The following is an 18,939-nucleotide window of genomic DNA, read 5'->3' on the forward strand; positions in this document are numbered from 1 at the left end:
GTTCCCATCACCGCGTTCAGTTCAGGTTTGGTCTGTTTTACTCCACCGACAGCTGCACTAAACTTACGTTCCTCATTCAGCTTCGGGGGTGAGACTTAACGCTGTGCTGTTACGCAGCCGACACACAGCTGGAAAGGTAGCATCACTGAAGAGTAATTATTATTGGGTTTTTTTTTAATATTCAGGAATGATTTAATATTCAGGACTGAGTAGACAATACCAATACTTTCAGGAAAGGAGTATGCAATTCTCTCTTTTCTTTTTCTTTCTTTTTTTTAATTCTCTCTTTTCTTTTTCTTTCTTTTTTTTTTAATTCTCTCTTTTCTTTTTCTTTCTTTTTTTTTAAATTCTCTCTTTTCTTTTTCTTTCTTTTTTTTTTTAATTCTCTCTGTTCTTTTTCTTTCTTTTTTTTTTTTTCCCCCCTAGGAGAAAAACTATAATGGAAGTCAGGTTAAGCCTCTTACACTTTTTTTGAATTTCAGAAAAGGCTATGTAGGACCATTCAGAAGCACAAATTCTGTAAGGTTTTTAAGCTTTTCAGCACTATAAATGTGAAAAGCTTGTATTCAGAAGTAGATCTTATTCTGAGGAAGTATAAAGTGTCTTGCTGCTACGTTAGCAGAAAAGCCTTTAGCCCGATGACTGGGGAACTTCCACTGCTGACAGAAGTGAAAGCAAGTGCTGGGCTGTGGGGCTGGGGAAATTGTAAGCAAATCCCCTGTTTTGTCCGAGATGTGTTCAGCTGTGAGTCACTTGAGGGGTCTCTGGCTCACCTCGCGCAAACAGTAAGCAATAGTGTTAGGCCGGCATGAAGCGCAGTGAGCCAGGACAGAAAGCTTATCCCATCACTGTAGCCACAAGGAAACCCGAGGGTGACACCTGGCAGCAGGTACGATGGCTCCCACTCGAAGGTTTACTCCATCCCAACGCAATGCCTCGCACGTGCAGCAATCAGAATGCCGGGGCTGCCCTCCCGGGCGGAGGGGCTCGTCTCTCAGTGGGTACACTAGCCACACGGCTTCTCCCCTGATGCTTTAAGCCAAACCAACCCCACAGAAAGCAGGGAAGACCCTCACCGTGGGGTATCTGGATGGGGAAGCTTGCTGCTTTTTCCCATGCAAGAGTGGCTTCGCTACTAATTTGAGAGTAAACGCCACTCAAGGCAGAAGGAGTGTGAGCCTTTGGGGGGGGCAGTGCTGCCGTGTAAGGGGCAAAGAGCAGTTTGCCCATGTGCTGAAAGTGGGGCGCCGAGCCTCAGAAACGCAGCGGGACCCAAAGGCAAAAAGCTAGAGATCTGCAGGGCAGTTGCTTGGTTTTAGATGGGGTTCTACTGAAATCACAGCTCCCGGGTCGGTGCCACGGCCCACAGGGAACCAGCCGCAGCTCCGCAGTGGCAGCAATGGTGTAAGGGAGAGGGGCGTCACTGTGGGGCCCTGGCGTTAAAGCTGCTCAGGTTTAAGGGGAAGCTGGCAGATACAAATTTGACTTTTTCTGCTGTAGAAAAACCTAGGGGGTGGCGAGGAAGCGGAGCTGTCGGTAGGGCGAGTGCTACAGCCAGCAGCCTTGCACAGGATGAGAACTTGTCTGTGCTTTGGCGGCCGGTGCGCAGGGGTCCCCAGCAGCCCCGCACAGCAGCGGGGTTTGAGGACTTACGTAAGTGAAGCTTAGCAATCCTCCAGCTATAAAAGCCAAGTAATTAGGCATTACTGAAAAACTACATCTATTTTTTCCATTACAATTCCAAGGGTGGCAACCTGCTTTACCTGGAAATAAGCTCAATGACAGCAAACGCGAGGGCTTCAGGCTGCCCGATCGAGGCAAGTATTTACCTGCAGACACAGCAAGGCAATGTGATGCTTCATATCTTCAGTAACCTTATCCATGGCTCACATACTACAGTTTTACATACTTTACAACCTTATCCATGGCTCACATACTCTGAGATTAGCATTGGCAATTTCTTTCTCAAGAAGAAAAAAAAAATTACCACATTATACTCAAGCTTCCCCCCCCCACCCCCCCGAATATAAGTAGCTCCCCTTCAGTCACCCTCCATGCACAATTTAGTTCTTTTTTAACAGGTGAGAAACTGAAGGTGGGAACACTGCTGCCCTCTCTTTTCTCTGTGACAGTGCCTAATGTGCTATGGATGACTCTAAAAATAACAGAAGTTATTAATAATGATAGGCTGAGTAACTTAATCTTACAGGATGCTTTATTGCCAGAACAAAAGTGGAGACACTGTGCTACCAGATAGTAAGGAGGAATTAAAATTAATGGTGTGCAATGTGAGGTACTGAACCCTTTTGCAGAATTCTTAACTTTAAATGCAAGCTGCCGTCAACAGTTGTTGCACATTTAACAGTATTTACTGTGAACTTTCCAGGAAATGCAGAAGTCACACATACAATTGCATGCACTATTCAATAAAGCAAAAACCAAAATGTATCATAAATAAGTATTTTATAACTTTATTAAACTCGAGACATGACAATATTCAAAATACAAAGTGAATTCTCTTTTTATTCAATACTGTACAGGATGCAGAAATATCAGTGCATTTCTATAGCATGTATTTCACCTTCATTTAGTTTGTACTAAAATAAAAAGTAAGCTTTAAAACAGCTCAAACATCTCATTCAGCAGTTTAAACTGTAAACAGCTTCTTTATTTCTGTTAGGAGGAACACATTCATCTTCTGTACCTCCGTTAATGAGCACCCTTTCTCTTGTGCTTATCTGTAAAAGGATAAATGTAATCAAAATGAGCATGAGAAACTGCTAACGCACGAATGTGGCACCTCAATGAACTTTAACGGATCGCCGAGGCACGATGAGGAAAAATTAAACAGCAAGCAGCAGCATCTGAAGCAGCGAGAGATGGGACTGACACTGTTCATAAATGGAATCGTGGGTTTTGCTCAGACCCTCCTCATCCTCCCCTAAAATACTGAACAGAAACCAAAACACAAGACCAGCTTGTGCCGTAGTTCTGTATGTAACACAGTCAGAATTTCAGGCTCTAGGTGAGCATGTAGCTGTTCCTGCCTACCTAACAGCAACCGTACAGCTGCGTGTACCCTCTGCCGCTTTTGGGACACTTCCACACGTTTCTAGATCCAGCAGGAAAAGAGCAGCAGCAGAGGCTTCGCAGTAGCTGGTCTGAGTCTCTCCTAGGGAAAACTGCAAAACTGAGTCAAGTGTGTCTAGCAACCGAGAGAAGCGACAAAACCTAACTCACTTCAAACGTCTATTAGTGTCAAATTCAGTTGTAAAACAAATTCATCTTTCAAAATGCACTTCCAGTGTGCTTGCCAAGTCTTGCAGCAGACATCGGATCTTGCAGTTACCTTCTCACCAGGCTGGTGGATCCTGGTCAAAGGGGACAGGCTCTGTCCTCAGCAGAGTTAACTGTATGAAAGAAATTTTGGAAAAGCCTGATACAAAAACTGGACTGCGTGGTCTGCTCTGTTGTCAGCTTTATAAGGGACTCTTCAGCAAAGCTAGATTTATGTTTTTCGTTATAACGTGGCTACCAAACACGTTCATCTAGGTAGCATATAACTGGCCAACTGTGACGACTATCCCTCTATACGTTTCTATGGAATCTTTGCAGGTTTTCAGCTATTTATACCAAGACAAAAACCAGTCTTAAGAAACATATCAGAGATATGCAGCATAAGAGGACTTTACCAGCCACTTTCCAGTTCTCGGAGGACAAACTGGTCCTACTTCATTATCTGAGAACCCGAAGAACTTTGTAACGTGATCAAGTTCAGCTCCATCCTGAACAACCGAGCTGAGACCGTGCTCCCAGAGGCTACGGGGAAACCACGTAAGACAGGTGTTTTCGTTTCAGATGACCAGCTATGTCCACTCTAGGCTTTGAGTCCAGTTTTGCTGGGGCTGAAGTGGCTGTGCAGTCGCCAGACCAGGACTGAACCCCAGTGCTAGAACTACTTTCTTCTGCTTCTCTGAAGAATTTCTCATACTTGTCCAAATATGGAGGCCTTTCAGGCAGCAGATAGTAGTGTGTTGAACTGGCCTTCTTACCGTTCTCAATAATCGGAAGAATGCAAGGGACCCTGTTGGAAGATCCTTCACTGTTTTGTCTTTGCAGAGCTTTGCTGCTGACGTACTTGGGATCAGGTGCAAAACTCTGGGTGGGGGGCATAACCCCATTGAGGTATGACGGCAGGCTTTTGGGACTTGGCGTACGGGAATTGCTGCGTGACAAAGGTTCTCTTGGGGGCACTTTTGGAGGCCTGTCTTCATCGCTGTATGCGCTAGAAGCAACTTCTGCTGACCACCTTCTGTAATCCGGTTTGAGAGCCCTTGGAGGTATGGGAACCCTTGGTGGAACCTCTGGTTTATCTTCATCGGAATTCGGCGAAGATCTGTTTAAGTGTCCAGATAGTTTTACTACTGGTTTATTAAGAGATCCAGCTGGCCCAGAATGGGACCTTCGCAAACGTCGATGCAGCTGCTGCGGAGGAGGATAAATACTGGATACGTATCCATTTAGGCGTTGTGTAGGGTTGGCATCTTCTGGGTTTGGTCCTGTTGGAGTATCAAAGTATGCGTAGTTGATCTGTCCACAGCCCCTAAAGCTCCGCCGGCTCGGAGCACTGGATTTAAAAGAGGGAAGTTCATAATCTTCTAATAAGAAGTCGGTATCTGAGCTAGTCAGGAATTCCACCTCTTTGTCCATCTCATCGGGAATAAGGTCTTCAGAAATAGGCAGAGGGGGAAGCGGTCTGGAGCTACGGTCATTGGAAGATGGAGACAGAAACTGAATTGGCCCATGTTTTATTGGCATGTGAGGAGGTGTTTCTTCAGAAACACAGCCCATAGTTAACGACAGTTTACTAAAGCCAGGGATGAGATGGTCTTCATATCTTGAAATCAGCTGTTCATTTTTGGGGCTTACAGGAGGCGGGCTGGATTTCTGAGACGGGACTTGGGTGCAGCTTTCAGCAAAGCTGTGGTCGGTCACGCAAGCGTCACTGGCAGAGTGCCCTAAAAAGGCAAGAAAGCCGTAGGAACACTTTTCTAAGTAACACTCTAGCATGAGACTCTGCCGCTGCATATTTAGCTATTTAATTCCTTCTAACGCAATGAGTAACGTCTGCTTAATGACTCTGAAACCAAAAGTAGCTATTCTAGATCTTTCCTGGTTGCGGATTTATGAATTTAGTTATCAGAGTGGCTGTTACAATAGGCTAAATTACAATAGGGTAATTAATTGTTTTAGGCCAGTGCTGCAGTGAAACGAGGTAGTTCCGAGAGACCCCAGCCCCATGCAAAGCCCAGAGCTGCAGCTGCGCAGCTCCCGCAGCAGAGCAAGCGCTATTTTACCAAATGGTTTTTCTCTCAGCTGTGTCATGGCAGCTCAGAGGCCTCTAAGCGCAAGGAAAAAGAGGGGGGGGGGGGAATGCGGGGGTTCGTTTGAACTCGATCGCATCATTGAAAAGCGCGAGGGTGCCGCGCTTGGCGCACTGTGCGCCCTCCGCCGCCAGGGGGCGCCCCTGCGGCAGCACCGCGGCGCGGCCCCGCCCCCGCCCCGCCCCCCCCGGGCCGCCCCCGACTCACCAACGGGTGGGAACCGCTCCGCCGCCGGTGGGCTCAGCTCATACGCCATCGCTATAGGGTCCACGGTAAAGAAAGTACTGGGGGGGAGAAAAAAGCCTTTGCTGTAAATAGACCATCGGGCGGGTACAGGTACAGGTATTCATGCTCGTCTCTATCGCGTCTTCAAGGAGAGACCAAATTTTAGCCTCACTCACTTCTCAAAGCCGCTGTGGCTGCCCCAGCAGGTTTTCAGACTCCCCATGCCTTGACCAGTGTGAAGAAATCCGGCTTTTAACGGGACTCCCATCTCCTGAGCAGCCACTCCTGCCGTTGACATCGTGCGCTGCCGCCGGCGGCACCTCACAGCCCCAGAGAGTCAGTCCCCGACAGCCTTCCTGCGGTTTTCATTCCCTTCAAAAGAAAGAAGCACATAAATATCAGCAACGCAAACCTGACGAGTCCATCTCACAGCTGAAACATTGGTATTTCAAGGAATTCAATGGCTCTGCCGAATGGCCCTCTCTCTGTCCTATTACTTGCCCACAAGGAAACTTTACCAGGTTTTTGTGTCTGAGTGCAAAACTGCCGTGCAAAATGGGCGAGTTCTTCCACTGAATTACACTGTACAGAAAAAAGAAAAAATATGTTCAGTAAAGCCATCAATATATGGCAACTGTGCATCGCCAACTTCAGTGCTCGTCCATAAACTGCTAGTTATTCAGGCAAAATAAGCTTTCCAGAACAATCTCTTCAATTTTCTAGTAGACATCTATCTTTAGCTGTATCTTCTTGCTAACCAGTCTGTGCCTCCCAGTGTAGCCAACAAGGAACAGCCTAGGCTGTTTTTAAGTATTACCATCAATAGCCTAACAAATGGCCCTTGCTCCAATAAACAGAATTACTGACTACTTAAATCAGAATTCCAGCATTTCCTTTATATAAAGCAGTCGCTATTATTATCAAACTTGAGCATTAAGATACTTTAAATCAGCATCAAGTCTCCCAGCTATTTCCAACAAACTGAAAATCTAGTGATTTGAAATAATCTCAGCTTAAACTGTCTTGCTGTACTCAAGATTTATTTTGAGTGCGAAGAATGCTTTATCTGGCCCATTTACAACAGAAAAAATGTCTTGGCAACTGCTTTATATTGAATAAATCATCATAGTCAAAGGAACAAGGTGACTCACGGGGCTTTTTTTAGGAAATTCAGAATGGACCGGGGGGGACACAACACAGCGTAAAAGTAGTCAATGTCCCGAAAGCAGGAGAAATTAAGCTCAAGACTGTAAGCAAAGGTGTTCTCTGGGTCCGTGCTTCATCTACACAAACACCCTAAATTCACCAAGTACATTATGGTAGCTGTTTTAAAAAAAATAATAATAATCTAACACACATCCCCCCAACATTTTGATTTGTTTCTCCCGAGAATCAAAGAGTACATCCAGTTTCTTAACATGACCTTCCTTCCTCTGAAAGAAAAAACCTGCACCTGAAAGAAAACGCAAGCGACAAGTGAGGGCTGTGTACATCGGTGCAGAATATGTGCCAAGAAAAGCCCTTCACAGCAGGGTACTGCAGGGAAACAGGTACAGGAGCAAGGACCAGCTCACGCTTACGGAAAACCTGTCCAGAACCAGGCACTCTGCGCGGATGTGTAATCCTACTTCGCCTTTAAAAGGAGAGATCCGTTCTACCTATTTGCAGCAGGAGGGATGGGCACTCTCCTAGGCAGGACTCTGCAGCAGTGCCCCAGGATTCATTTGCAATCTAACACCACTCTTTGCCTTTTATAAACAATTCTCTCAGAAGGACCATCTGCTGTGATTTTCCAAGTTTGACCTGGGCCCAGTACTGACCATCTGAGCACGTGGTGTATGCGACGTAGCTTCGTCTGTTTGTGTGTTTATGATGTGCAAGACCTCACCACATTTGCTTTATGCATGATGGTTTTCTTGATCATGACCACCAGCCATCACCCTTGTGTTAACAGGAGTGGGATTATTATTTTTTTTTCTTCACTACCAGATACGCAGTGTATTTGAGCCAGGCATTTAAGAACACTAAGACAGGAGGCTATTAGCTTAACAGATGTGAACAAGGGCCAAACCATGTTCTCTGCTGCAGCAGAGCATCACCCTTAGTCCTACTTACTTCAGCCCACCTCATTTTAGTAAAGACTATGTTCTTCCTTCTCAATCTCCTTAAAAGCTAGCTTAACCCTGGACACTGTTGCATTACACAGTCAAGCTGGATCCTTCCCAGTAATGGGAACTGCAGATTTTCACAGTAAAATTAAATATAAACATAGAGCCCCAGGAAGCAATAACATAGTTCTGATTAGCAAACGAGTTCCAAATCTCTAGCAGCCCTGTACCAGCAGCTCCTCCTTCCAGCCCTGTAAGCGCGAGCGGAGCCACTGCCTGTGAGGGAGCAGGAGACGAGAAACCCATCTGTCAGAAGGATGCAAGCAGCGCAGGACGAGTATAGCACCAATTCTAAAATTACCTTCCTATCATGTTAACGCAATTTGCAAATAAAACATCTGTCCCATCGGCTCACGCTGCACCCAGCAGTGATTTTCTCGTGCCTCGCAGACCCTGCCCTACTAGCAATGAAACTGCAAAAGGAATGAAGGAGAACAAATGCACGTACTTAAGGTTAATGCCTGCAAAGGAGTTTGCGCTTTCGGTATTTTCTGAAGTCAAATGCAAGTCTCAAGTTGAACAAATCACTGATACAGAACACTGATTAGTCAGCACACGATAGTATTCCACCTCAGCGCGCATACAAGATCCGACAAGACCATCAGCAAGACATTGATTATGATATAAAAAATAAGCCGGGGGGGGGTGGCAGCACTGTAGTTTGAGAGCACATGTAATGCACTCACTATGATAACACACAGCCCTCGCAGGGCTTGTTACGAAGCCCAACCTCCATCAGAGCCCACGCCAAAACCACTGCTAATAATTACTGTGTCAGCTCTCTGAATGCTGTCTAAATCTCGGCTCTCAAGACCGACAGTTGCACAATTGCCTCTCTGAAATCCCTCTGGAATGCTAAGCTCAACTTCTGAAACAGACAAATATTTACATACTCTAGGAAAAGGTAATTTTCACTTGTTTCAATCAACTCTTTATTTTTCAAAAATAAAGCACAGACAAATTCTGCAGCCATAAAACTCGCTGGCTTGCAACAATAACTGCTTTGTGAATTCACAGAAGGTGACTTGCCTCCTCGATGTTTCAGCAGGGAGTCGTGAATGGATGGAGTTATGAAACTGTCCTCCATTCCTCAAGCCAGGAGTATCGAGAGCGGTGAGGCATGTGCTCTCTCACTAAACAGCCTAGTTACTTTTTCAGCGGAGCCTGGAGAGTCGGTGCTTATATTTTAAAACATGCATAAGCTTGTTTGAAGAAACAGTATCTTCAGAGGGAGCTATGAGGACATGCAATTTGGGAGTACAGGAGTAGAAACGCTGCGTTTCAGTGTGCCCTTACTAAAGCCGAGCTGTACGTATTTCACGAAGCTGCTATTTTCTAGTAATGGGCTTTAAAAAAAAAAAAAAAAAAAAAAGATTTACAGAAGTCTGTCATGAATAAACACCAACAGTTTCCACTGTAACTGCTAGCTGATCCTGCCTCCTTAAAGACTTAAGGATCTAAACTTAACCATAAATAAAATCAAACCATGTTTGCTAAAGAAAATGGACACTGCGCAGAAACACAGCATTCGGGATCTCACACTTATCTGCTGCTCATTTGCACAGAATGGGTTTGTGGTGCCTCAGCTTCTCTGCCCTAGTTACGCACAAATTACAGCACTCAGAGATCGACGTGCTTTGAGCACTTCTGAAGATGTTTCAGTGTTATTCATAAGGAACCGAGTTAGTTTAACTAAAACTATAGCAGTAATTACTACAGGGCAGATACAAGCCAAGGCAATTCAAAGGTCTGTCGGTATATTAGGAAGCCATCAACACCGTCCGCTGTAAGGCCAGGCAAGTGTGCAAAGGCGACATCTTTTTAATCATTCATGCCTGCTCACCTTCACAAATAAGAATTATTCTAAATATTGGAAATGATTGTTGGTTGGGTTTTTTGTTTTGGGTTTTGTTTTTGGTGTGGGTTTTTTTGTTTTGTTTTGGTTTTGTTTTTTTACAAGGCCAAATATACCTTCAGACTTGCCGATGAGTGATGAATAATAGGCTGGATATGTGTAAGCTGAAAATAGTCAAATATATCCATAAACAGCAGGGTATCTACAGAGGGAGGAATGTATAAATAGTTCAGAAAATTTGTGACACGAAGCTGAGTTACAGAAAACATCCAACATACGGTTTTCATACAGATACATATTGCTAAATAAATACTCATGTTACAGCAGCAGTAATCCTCCATTCAGAAACTGAGAAGCATCTGTGTGTATTTTAGCTCAACACTTACGCCTGATCACACAGAGAACCTTGTTACTCTGGTTCCCTGCTCTCCCAGCCCCGATGCAACCAAATATTTGAGGCAAGTCAGGTTCATAATAAAAGAAAACCTTTCTGGAGTATGCACAGCAGCCCAAAGCATGCTCTAGAATGTTTCACTTCACGGGCATGGAATACAGATTTCTGAACGCCTGCACACATCTTGGACAGATTTTTATAAAAGCAATACTCTTGACAAGCAGCTTATATACCTCTTGTAAGAAGGCGGCGGGGATTAAGACCTACTTAACGCTTTCAGGAGGGGAAGAAATGTGGCTACCTTAAATCCACAACCTATTTTTGCTCACCTTACCACCACATATCTTTAACAAATCTCAGAAGCAATTCACAGGAGGAGGGGCACATTTTTGCACTACAAGTCATCTGCTCCAGCTAGCTGTTCCTTATTTGACAACGTGATGTAATTTCCTTTTTTTCCTTTGACTTTCTATTTAAAATAAGTACCTGAGATAGAGCCACCCCTTTTAACATTTCAGTGTTTTAGACTTCTAAACGGGCGTTACAAAGCCCAAGAGCTGTTCGTACACTTTTCAGAACTCCATATACTTAACAACAACAACAAAATCCTGGATCTCTGGTGGTCGTATCACCCCTTGAGTGCTTTTTGCCTTCGCAGCTAGCTGAGCGCTCAGTGACCCACACCTAGCAGAAACAGCCTCACAAGAAGGTTAGTTTAAATCTATTCATTTAACAATTAGACCTTACTAACTGTGCACCAAACCTCCTAAGTGCTGTTCAGTATTCCTCGGAATCACACACCAAGTCACACTCAGATACAGGCCTCAGAAGGTACTTTTTCCCCCCATTTATAGGAATTACATTCTTTACAGTTGTTTTATAAATAAGGCATACTCTGAGCTCCGAAAGACTTTTCTTCTACACGTTCTGCCAACCAGAAGCAGACCACTCTGTGGTAGAAAGTTTAAGGCTACAATCACTTAGTAAAGCCGGATAAAAATGCTGCTCAAATCGTAAGAGGATGCAAATAAAATTAATTTTATGGGTGTACCCCAGATGGCCGATGGACATAAAAGAGACAAATCAACTGAACAGCAGACGAACGATTTCAGATTGTAACAGTCAGCTATTTCGGAGTATATTCGAAGAACTGCAGTTCATCGAGGAGTTTCAGTTCAGCTCACACCTGGGCTACCATTTCAGGGCTCTACACAGCAACTGGGAGGAACCAGTAAACTGCCAGTAGAAAACTAATAATTAAACAGCAAGACAATTGCCCTGCCTCTGCTTGTCAGATTTCAGATACATACTTAAGGTATGGTACTTCACCCTCCTGCAAATTTTAACGTGAATACGGCCAGCTTACACGCAGGAAGCAAACCCGCCTCTGTAGCTGACTCAGAGTCATGCCCCGAGCCTTAGACACGCTGCGATAAGTTCTACTTCTGCTTTGCACCCCGGAGCAGGGGGAGCGTTCCCCGAACGGGTCCCTGGGTGGCGGAGGATGGCGGACGCAGGGCTCCGCTGCGGGGATCCGTCCCCTCGGGAGAGGTTTCCATTGTGAAATAAGTTAAACCGCCCCGTGGAGGTAAATCCCTGGGAAGGAACGCCTAAGGAAGCAGGGGGGTCCCAGCAGGCTGCCTTCCCTCGTCACAAGTTTTGCCCGCTCACAGGGGCGGCTCGGCCGTGCCGGGGCAGCGCCCACCAGTGCGGCACTGGTTCCAGCAGCCCCCAACTGGCCAGCGGGACCCTGCCCCCGCCGCCTTCCCCCCCGGCTCATCAATATACAATTAAGCACGGTTAGCTCTACAGCAAGCGCACTAAGTTTCGTCGTTTATTGCTCCAGCCGGGCTGCGCGGGGTCCTCGCCGGGCGGGGGGAGCGGGGCGGCCCCGGGATGCGCCCCGGTACCTCCCGGCGCGGAGCCGCCCCCGGCAGCGCGGGGAAGCGGCGGCCGAGCGCGCCCGGGGCCGGGGCTGTGCGGTAGCGGCCGGGACAGCCGCGGTGCCCAGCGGGAGCCGGGGGGGCGAGCGGCGCGTCCCCGGGGCTGCGGGCCCGGCTCCCCGAGCCGCAGCTCCCGCCCCCCCCGCCGGTGGGCGCCTCGGCTCCGCGCACCGAGCGCGCTCCCGCTGCCCCCCACACCACCCCCGGCGTGGGCCGCGCCGGGACGGCGCCTCCGTGCCAGGCCCCCGGCCCGCCGGGACTGCCCGCTCCGGCCCCCGCGCTCCGCTCCCCAGCAGGGGGTGGCCCCGGCCGAGACCCACCGAGTGGCTCCGGTGTGGCCCCGGCCCAGCGGGGGGGCGTGAGACCGGCACCACAGCAGCGATGGGGGCGGCGGGGTCCGCACTTACCCCGACAGCGTCGCGCAGCTCCGCATGTCCCCGCTCGGCCGTCGGCGCGACACGCATGCGCCGAGTCGCGACAGCACCCGGTCACTGCCGCGCCGCGCGCGGGCCGCCGCTCTTATACCGGGGGGCGGGGCCGGGGCCGCTCCCGCCGCACGTCGGGCGCCGTCGGGAAAAACCTTAAAGGGGCGATGGCCGCGCGCCGCCGGTGAGGGTGCCGCCCCGCTTCCGGGGGTGGGGCTGGAGCGCGGCCCCGGTGGGAGCGTGGGCGCCGGTGGCACTGCCCGATCCTACGGGCCCGCCCGCGGGAACGGCCCCCGGGCAGCGCCGCCTCGGCGCGCCCCCCGTCCCCGCGGGGCGGGCCTGTGGGGTGGAGGCGAGCGGGGCCGCGGCCGCCGCCCGTGACTGGGCCCGGCTCGGGGGAGGGATGGCGCCGCAGCGGGCGGGAGCCCGGTTCGTCGGCGCTCGGGTCCTTCCCTGGCCGGTGTGGAACGGTGCTGCCCTGTCCCGGGGAGAGCCCCTTGCCCGGGCTGCCCGTGGCCGTCACTCCGCTTGGCGCCCACCCGCCCCCTTCCCCCGCTATGCGGGGAGAGCTGGGGAGCCCCATCCCCCTCCTCCTCGGGCTGGGGAGTCCCCGTCCCCTCCTGCCTTCCCCCTCGTCCCCGCCCCCGGGCTGGGGGGGGCCCTTTCCTGGTCTTGTCTCCCCCCGTCGTTCACCCCCCCCCTCCCCCCCCGCCCCGGGCTGGGGACACCCCCCCCCAGCTCGGCCTCCGCTCGCGATGCCGGCGGGGTTGTCCCGGTGCCAGCAGGGGGCGCCCCCGCGCCTCCCCCGTGCTTTGCCGGGCCGTGTCCCCCAGTGTCGCCGGGAGGAACCGGGCCAGCGCTGCCCGTGGCTCGGTGCGGGAATGCGCCTGCCGGGGCGCCCAGCACGCTGCGCGGGTGGGCTGCCCGGTGGCGCTTTGGTGCGGGTCTGGCACTGGCGTCCGCGGTGGTGACGCGCACTGGGGCTCCGGGGGGATCCCGCTGAGTGGGGACCGGGTGATAGATTCCTGCTTGCGGTGGGTTTTCCTGGACACTGATACCGAAAAACTGAAGCCAAAACTCCCCCGTGCCCTGTTTGGAGGGCTGGGAAGCAGGAATGCTGTTTTTGGTGCTGGGTGCACTGGGGGGGGGAGGGGGGAGATAAGCTCTGCCCAATGCACATCCCGACTTCGTTCACTGCTTATCTTTACATGGCCCATCTATACATATTAATGACATTTCTGAGAAACTATTAGCATATTCATCGTGGTTCCGTGATAAACTACATGACACAGCGTTGTGCAGCTCGGCAATGCGGTGGATGTGTTAGTTGCAATGGTGGGCACTGGTGACATTCCCCCGGTATCAACAGTGCTGTCATTTCTGTTGGACAAAAAAAATGTCAGTGTGGGGCTTGGAAACCCCCCAGCACTGGGATGTGTTCAGGGTGGGATTGACTCTGTGCTCCAGGCTGGAGCTGTTACCGATCACACCAGGAGGGCAGAGGGCTCGTGGTGCTGTGGGCGTGTGTCTGCAGGTGACTTCTGCTGCCTCTCTCGGGGTCTCCATCGACCCCTGCTGAAGGGCCCCCACCACCCCCTTGCACCCCTGAGAAACTGTTCTCGGGGGTCAGCGAGCTCGTGCTGCGCAGTTGTGTGGTGGGAGCTGCAGTGTGGCTGTACAGGTGAAGGCAGTGTGAGAGGCAAGGGCAGGAACGTAAACCAGAAGGGATTTTGGGGGTGTTTTTTTTTTTCCCTTGGATGTGAGAAATGATGAAGAGGTCCTCAAAAGCTGGCTGGATGCATTATGTAGATGAGAGAAAACCGAAAAGAAGATAACTGGGGGGTGGGGGGTGGAAGCTGTCCAAAGAAAGAAGAAAGGGCCGACAAGGGAGGGTTTGTGACGAATTGGGGTGCGCAGTGGGACTGCACTGTCGTGTCCTGGGCGCCCGCTTAGAGGGGACAGCAGCTCATGGGGGTCCTCACGCTGAGCTGTCCCTGCTCAGAGGCTGCTTCCACACCGTGCCCTGCCTCACTTGCTTGGGGCTTGAAGGCTGTGACTATTTTTTCTGTGGATGAACTGCATGTGCAGCATGAGTTATTTTAAGTTTAAATTGTCCTGGTGGCATATATGTATTGAGGAGAAAGTCATCATCTTTTTTTAATTACTATTTTAATTTAAATGTTGGTGTGTTGAGGTACATACTCACTGGTGGTGCAAATGGCCCTAAATGCTATTATGAATGGATACAAAGGACAACCTTTTGTGAAAAATGCGTTTCAGAGCATTGGCAGGACTTCAGTGGGACAAGCTCCTGCAGTGCCTCAGTGGTGGAACACGAGGAATAACAGATGTTTGGCTTTTAACTGGCTTCTCCCTGAGAACCCTTGGCCCTGGAGAAGGCGTTCTGGCTTTCCCTGCGGATGGGACCCTACGGGCCCTGGCGCCCACCAGCTGGCCTGGGTTTGCTCTGTTGGGTAACTTAGGAGTTAGTGCACGTGCGTCTAATGGTGTGGAATTTCTGTCTCGTACTGTGAAATGACTTTACCTGTGGCCTTTTATCACTAAACCCCCACTGCCTTCAATTTCTGATTGTTTTACTGAATAAAAATGTTTAGTAATGGTGTCGCCTGTCAGAGTTCCTGGGCTGGCTTGTGCACAGAGGAAATCGACTTCCGTACACCGACAGTTACATTCCCCTCTCTCTCTCCCTTCTTTACAATATGAAGTTATTTCAGGACTCTTAAACAACCTCACGGTTCTGTAGGCATGTGTAAACCACTCTGTGCAATTTGCTAATTGCCCTGAAGACTAACTCCTAAGTAATCTTGGACATCCTGGTTGGTTAATACGAGTTAATAACAAGTCTGCTAAAAAAAAAAAAAAAAAACAAACCCCCCCCAAAACCCCAAACAGCTCAGGTAGTATTACAAGATGCTTTAAACCTCTCGTACCCTCTTTTGGAGATGGATAGTAGATTTGTCTGTATGTAATAAATGAAATGTCTGAATTCTCTGAAAAAAGAGAGTATCACAGACTTTCATTTGTGATACTGCCTTTCATGCAAGGATTCCCTTTGCAGAGGGAACCCCTGTGATACTGGATGTTCTTTGATCAGAGTTGTCCTATTTCTAGCTTGCTTTGCAGCGTATGCCTTCCAGGGGTCTCAGCTCCTTTGATATTTCCCATATTCAACACTTAAGATCTTTGGTTGCTATTTCTGTTTGTTTTCAGAAGAGAAAGGCAGCAGCCAGAGAAGCGGAAGGCAAAATCTCTTTAGGAAGCTAGGAAACGATGGAAGTAAAATTTCACAGTGAAAGGCTAACATGGGAAGTAATAGATATTTTTAGTACAGAATGATAGATACAGCTCTTGTACCGTCATTCTGTAGATAGTCATGATTTTTTTGGTGAGCCAACTACTGTAAAGAATAACTTTGTTTTACAGTAGCTGCTGCTGTATTATTGCTTAATTCTCCTTATCTGTGACAGCTGCTCTCGAGCAGGAAGCTTGGGCTTTTTTTCCCAGGTTTTCTGGGAAGCGTGCCTCCGGTCTGGTTACCTGAAAGGGAATGGGTAGCTTAGACACTCTTCTTTTCTGCCTTATTAATGACTAGAAAAGGTAATTGTGGTAAGTCATCAGAGAGGAAAAGCTTTTCTGAAGTAAACAAAGTGTAAGTTGGGTGCTGTGGTGCTAGTTTTTGCTTGGCTGGTTATGGGAATGAGGATGGTGTAGATACGCTCCTACAGCACCTCCAGCAGAGGTGCTTCTGCAGATGTGAGACCGTCTGTCGCTTTTGTCATTTCAGTTGTAGCCTTTATGAACCCTTTAGAAAGGGATTGCTTGGGAAAAGCAAGCCTAGCAAAAAGCAGTGCAGAAGATGATCTGTGAATAAATCTTTCCATCATGAGAAGTCCCATATTCTATCATCGTTCAATAGATTAAAATCCAACACGCTGGCCTTGGCTTGGATGCTGATTTCCAAAACAAGTGAATTGTCACGTCCCTCTTAGCTCTTTCTTAAAAATCATGGCCTTTACCTCAGGAAGGATCAAGATGTGCACTGTAGAAGTTAAACTGTATGTGATCCTTATGTACTTTTCTTTCACAGGTCTTGTTCAGGTCCTTCTGTTCTATTTTGTGGTAGTCAGACAGAATGGACCTACATGAATACTGAGCTGAAGGAGCCTGCATGGCACTGGCTCTGGTGATGTCTGTGTTATGGCAATGTAAACAAAGTACACGGGTAGTAACATTCTTAGTAACGTCTGTCGCCCTGAAGTGAGGGAAATCAGCTTGAGCATCTGTTAATTCCAGGTAAAAACAATACATAGGGGACACACCGTTATTGCTGTAGTCTCACGGAACTGGTAGCAGGCCAGAGACTGGTGCAGTCCTGGTGAGCTCCGGCGCTGGTACGTGAGTGGAGAAATCGCATTGCTCAAGTCACAAGGAGTTAAACTTTATAGTACTCCTGTTCTTCCCGTATGGGGGTGTTGTGTGGCAGGCTGTGCTTGCTGTGGGACAGAGGGAGGTGGACAGGCTGCAAGGAAGGGGCAGAGACAATGAATTTGAGCATAAGGTGTACCCAGAGAGAGCAGCGCAGACTCCTGCCTTGCAAGGGTAACAGCACACTGCTGTGCAGACCTGATGCTGAAATTCAGCCTCCCACAGGGGCCATTACTCAGGCTTTGTGCGAATTCGCCCTCTACAAGACTTTCAAGCAATTGGATAACGCTAAATTGCCTCTTAAATCATCTGTAGAAACTGACACAGATAGCAAATCTTTCATGCTTCAGGCATGTGGAAGTGGTTTGTGATGCAAACATGCTATCTAAAGTGGAAGTACAGCATGGCCTTTGTGAGCTCTGCCTGTGCACCTTGATTACATCTCTGTCTGAATGCTGCAAAGGCCAGAGGTTTTACATGGCTTCAAAAACTAGGCACAGGGAGCCTGATGAAAGAAAAATCCATTAAGGCTGTAGAGAAAGTGCCTTGTGTCAGGCTGCTGGGAATTAGGAGGAGACTGTTGCCCCAAATGTCTCTTGCCTCCTTTTTCCCCAGTACAGGGCAGTACTGGGTCAGCTGGACCTTGGGATTTGAGGCGCTATGCCCGCTGTTAGGATACAGCTGTATTTTGCTCTCCCTTTCGTATGTCAGTTGGACTCTTCCATCGTTTTCTGCTGACATAACTGGGTACACAGTGATTTAATTCTGCTCATAAGATTCAGCTCAGGTCTTTGTCTCTGCAGATGTGTTCTGAATCCTCCTAGGGAAGGACTGCACTGTCATTTCGGTTTGGAGATGGCAAAGAAGGGAACGGCATTAGGAGAGTGCTAGAAAACTGTTTCTGTGTAAGGGTTCATTGTTGCTGTGAATGAGGAACATGTGCTTACTTCACTGGTCAGATTTGTATGAATGCAGTTACACCAGGCAGGTATAGGGCAGAATGAGTGTGTTGCATTTCCAGTTTAGCCAGAAGACCCACAGAAGGGAGGAAACTCATGGGTCAGTAAAGGAGGGCTAAATTAGAGGTTAGCATATTCAAGTGTCTAGACAGCAAATACAGACATACTGCAAAAGTCAGTCTGTCAGGGAGTGGAGAGTCTAGATTAAAAAGCCATTTCAAAGGCATGTTGCCCGGACGGGGTAATCATGTGCTCAGACTTTTTCAGTACATAAGCATAAGCTCAGTGAGGGAAGAGATCAAAAAAGGACACAAAGATTGACACGGATTCTGTAGCAGCTTAGACTGGAATGGAACTTGATAGATTAAAAATAGCTGGTTGTTCACACTTGTGTTTCCCAGAAATGGCCACAGCCACATCTGTTTTTTACCATCCGTTCTGTAATATTTGAATGCCTCACAGAAATGTTGCATCCGTCCCGCTGCTGTAGGGCCGTTGTTATACAGCTCTGCCAGGCTGGGCTCGTTCTTGCTCTCAGGTGTGCAAACTGGTCACCCGGGAGCTGGGCTCCAGTCTGGTGGAATACCTGGAGCTCACTTAGTCTGTTAGATTAGAGGCTTTTGGGACAGCATTGAGAGGCGTTGCACTGCAGGATGCTGGGCAAATCAGCAGAAGCAGAGGAGCTGACTCAAATCCCCGTCTAACTGCCCTGTTGCATCCCATCTCCTTCCTCGTGGAGCCGGAGGCTGCTGTCAGCTGGCTTTGCTGTGTTTTTGTGCCCTTTGGGCACAGTGGTTCACACGTGTGTAGGGCTATGCACAGTGACAGTCTGGGGAATGTCCTGGAGCCTACCCACACGCAGAGTTAGGGTCTGCAGCACCGGTGACGTTCCTTTTCATCCTTCCCAAGAACGCGTTGTATTCTGTTACCTTCGTCTATTACGCCGTTTCTTTTTTGGTGGGCTTTTTCTGCCGTGGTCATCTCTTTACACAGGCAGATGTCGTCTTTGTGCCAATGCTAAACGGCCCAAGAATAGTAGGATGCAGTCACACGGTATTTTGAAGCTAGAGGTGTTTGTGGTGGCTGTTCTTCAAAACAACTAGAAGCGATGTGAACAGCAGCATAGTGCTCAGCTTGAGC

General features: G+C 48.8%; 1 protein-coding gene across 1 annotated transcript; it reads right to left on the minus strand.

Annotated features, from left to right (window-relative positions):
- Positions 1-2,446: 2,446 nt before the first annotated feature.
- ERRFI1 (ERBB receptor feedback inhibitor 1) lies at positions 2,447-12,502 on the minus strand. The gene is made up of 4 exons (XM_040586480.1): positions 12,377-12,502; positions 5,786-5,981; positions 5,592-5,668; positions 2,447-5,018 (listed from the first exon to the last, which is right to left on the minus strand). Exons 2-4 carry the CDS (start codon positions 5,905-5,907, stop codon positions 3,820-3,822), a joined length of 1,398 nt encoding a protein of 465 aa, XP_040442414.1. The 5' UTR covers positions 5,908-5,981; positions 12,377-12,502; the 3' UTR covers positions 2,447-3,819.
- Positions 12,503-18,939: the final 6,437 nt, after the last annotated feature.

The sequence above is a fragment of the Falco naumanni genome, chromosome 3 (genome assembly GCF_017639655.2).
Source record: "Falco naumanni isolate bFalNau1 chromosome 3, bFalNau1.pat, whole genome shotgun sequence".
In the NCBI taxonomy this organism is placed as follows: Eukaryota; Metazoa; Chordata; class Aves; order Falconiformes; family Falconidae; genus Falco; species Falco naumanni.

Coding starts and splice junctions, on each gene's coding strand:
- ERRFI1 (XM_040586480.1), bottom strand. CDS start 5,907: ATGTCAACGGCAGGAGTGGCTGCTCAGGAGATGGGAGTCCCGTTAAAA. Junction 5,669..5,785: donor AGCCACAGCGGCTTTGAGAA/GTGAGTGAGGCT, acceptor TCTCCCCCCCAG/TACTTTCTTTACCGTGGACC. Junction 5,019..5,591: donor GGAGCGGTTCCCACCCGTTG/GTGAGTCGGGGG, acceptor TTGCCTTTTTAG/GGCACTCTGCCAGTGACGCT.